Source organism: Aptenodytes forsteri, unplaced genomic scaffold (assembly GCF_000699145.1).
Source record: "Aptenodytes forsteri isolate BGI_AS27 unplaced genomic scaffold, ASM69914v1 Scaffold419, whole genome shotgun sequence".
NCBI classification, from domain to species: Eukaryota; Metazoa; Chordata; class Aves; order Sphenisciformes; family Spheniscidae; genus Aptenodytes; species Aptenodytes forsteri.
In genome coordinates, this window is record NW_008795256.1 from 230,471 (window position 1) to 231,659 (window position 1,189).

Sequence of the window (1,189 nt, forward strand, 5' to 3'; positions counted from 1 at the left end):
CCCAGCTCGCGGGGGCTGCCAGAAACGGAAGCCGGCCGTCGGCGTTAACAACTTCCAGCAGAACGGCCGCTTAAGAAACCCCTCCGCCGCGCTCGAGGCCTCATTCCGCCGCAACGACGGACAAAAACGTCGTCCTAACGATCTTCCGGGGCGTGGGATTAACGAACTGCTTTCCCCTCGGAAAGCAAGCCGGCAGGCTCGCCCTGCCGCGCCGCTCCTCTGCCGTCGCCAGGTCTCCAGCTCAACTCCCTCCGCCCGAGCGAAGGCAAGGAGCCCCCGGAGAATCACGGAACCGCCAAGGTGGGAAAAGGCCTCCGAGATCATCGGGTCCAACCGTCAACCCAACACCGCCGTGCCGGCTAAACCGCGTCCCTGAGCGCCGCATCTACGCGTCTTTTAAATATTCCGGGGATGGAAGTATCCAGACCCGAGAACAAAAGAGGACCCGCGCGCCGCCGGACGTACCTAAGGTGGTGGGTTTTATCAACTCGTCGTAAACGTCGTAGAAGGGCAGCCTCTTCATCTTGACGTCCGGGTGGACGGGGTGGACGGGGGGCGGCAAGCGCGGAACGTCCGTCTCGTGCTTGGGTCCCAGGAGAGGCGCCGGCGGCAGCAGAGCCGCCGGCACCGCCGGGGGGGCCTGGTGTAAGACGGCGCCCGGCGTCAGGGCGGCGGCCGAGGGCAGCTGCCCCGCCTGAACGTGGAGCATCGACAGGTCCGAAGGGGTTAAGATCTTCCTCGGGAACCTCCGCCGGTAGAGCTCTTTAATTTTCATCTGGACGGCCGGGCTGCAGCCGGGTTTCAGCAGCTGTAACGCCTTCGCGAGGAGCTCGTGCTTCCTTCCGCTCTTGTTCCTTCCAGCAAAGCCCAGGAGGACTTGTAATTCCGACACCCTAAAGCTCATAACCATGTGCTGCAAGAAAAGAGAAGAGAACGGCCGCCGCTAACAACCCCCCGCCCGGGCGCGACCCAAAACCGAGCCGCGGGTTCCCGAAGGAAGGCGGCGGAGGCCTTAAAAAGAGACGCCGCCACGTCCGAAGTTCCCCTCGCCGTCACCGGCAGAACCGTAACCGGTTAGCCTTCAGGACTCTGGTCCCAAAACGCGGGTTTGCCGTTTCTTTTTTTCTTTTTTTTCCCTTTTTCGGACCTGGAAACGCAGGCGGTGGCGCTCGCTTCCCCATTCGGCGGG

General features: G+C 63.0%; 1 protein-coding gene across 1 annotated transcript in view; it reads right to left on the reverse strand.

The window, feature by feature from the left end:
- Positions 1-910, reverse strand: part of PIAS3 (protein inhibitor of activated STAT 3) — a 33,841-nt gene extending 32,931 nt beyond the window's left edge. Inside the window, exon 1 of the mRNA XM_019472029.1 lies at positions 466-910. Coding sequence (XP_019327574.1) covers positions 466-910 — 445 coding nt within the window. The remainder of the gene's footprint in view (positions 1-465) is intronic.
- Between the last annotated feature and the right edge of the window lie 279 nt (positions 911-1,189).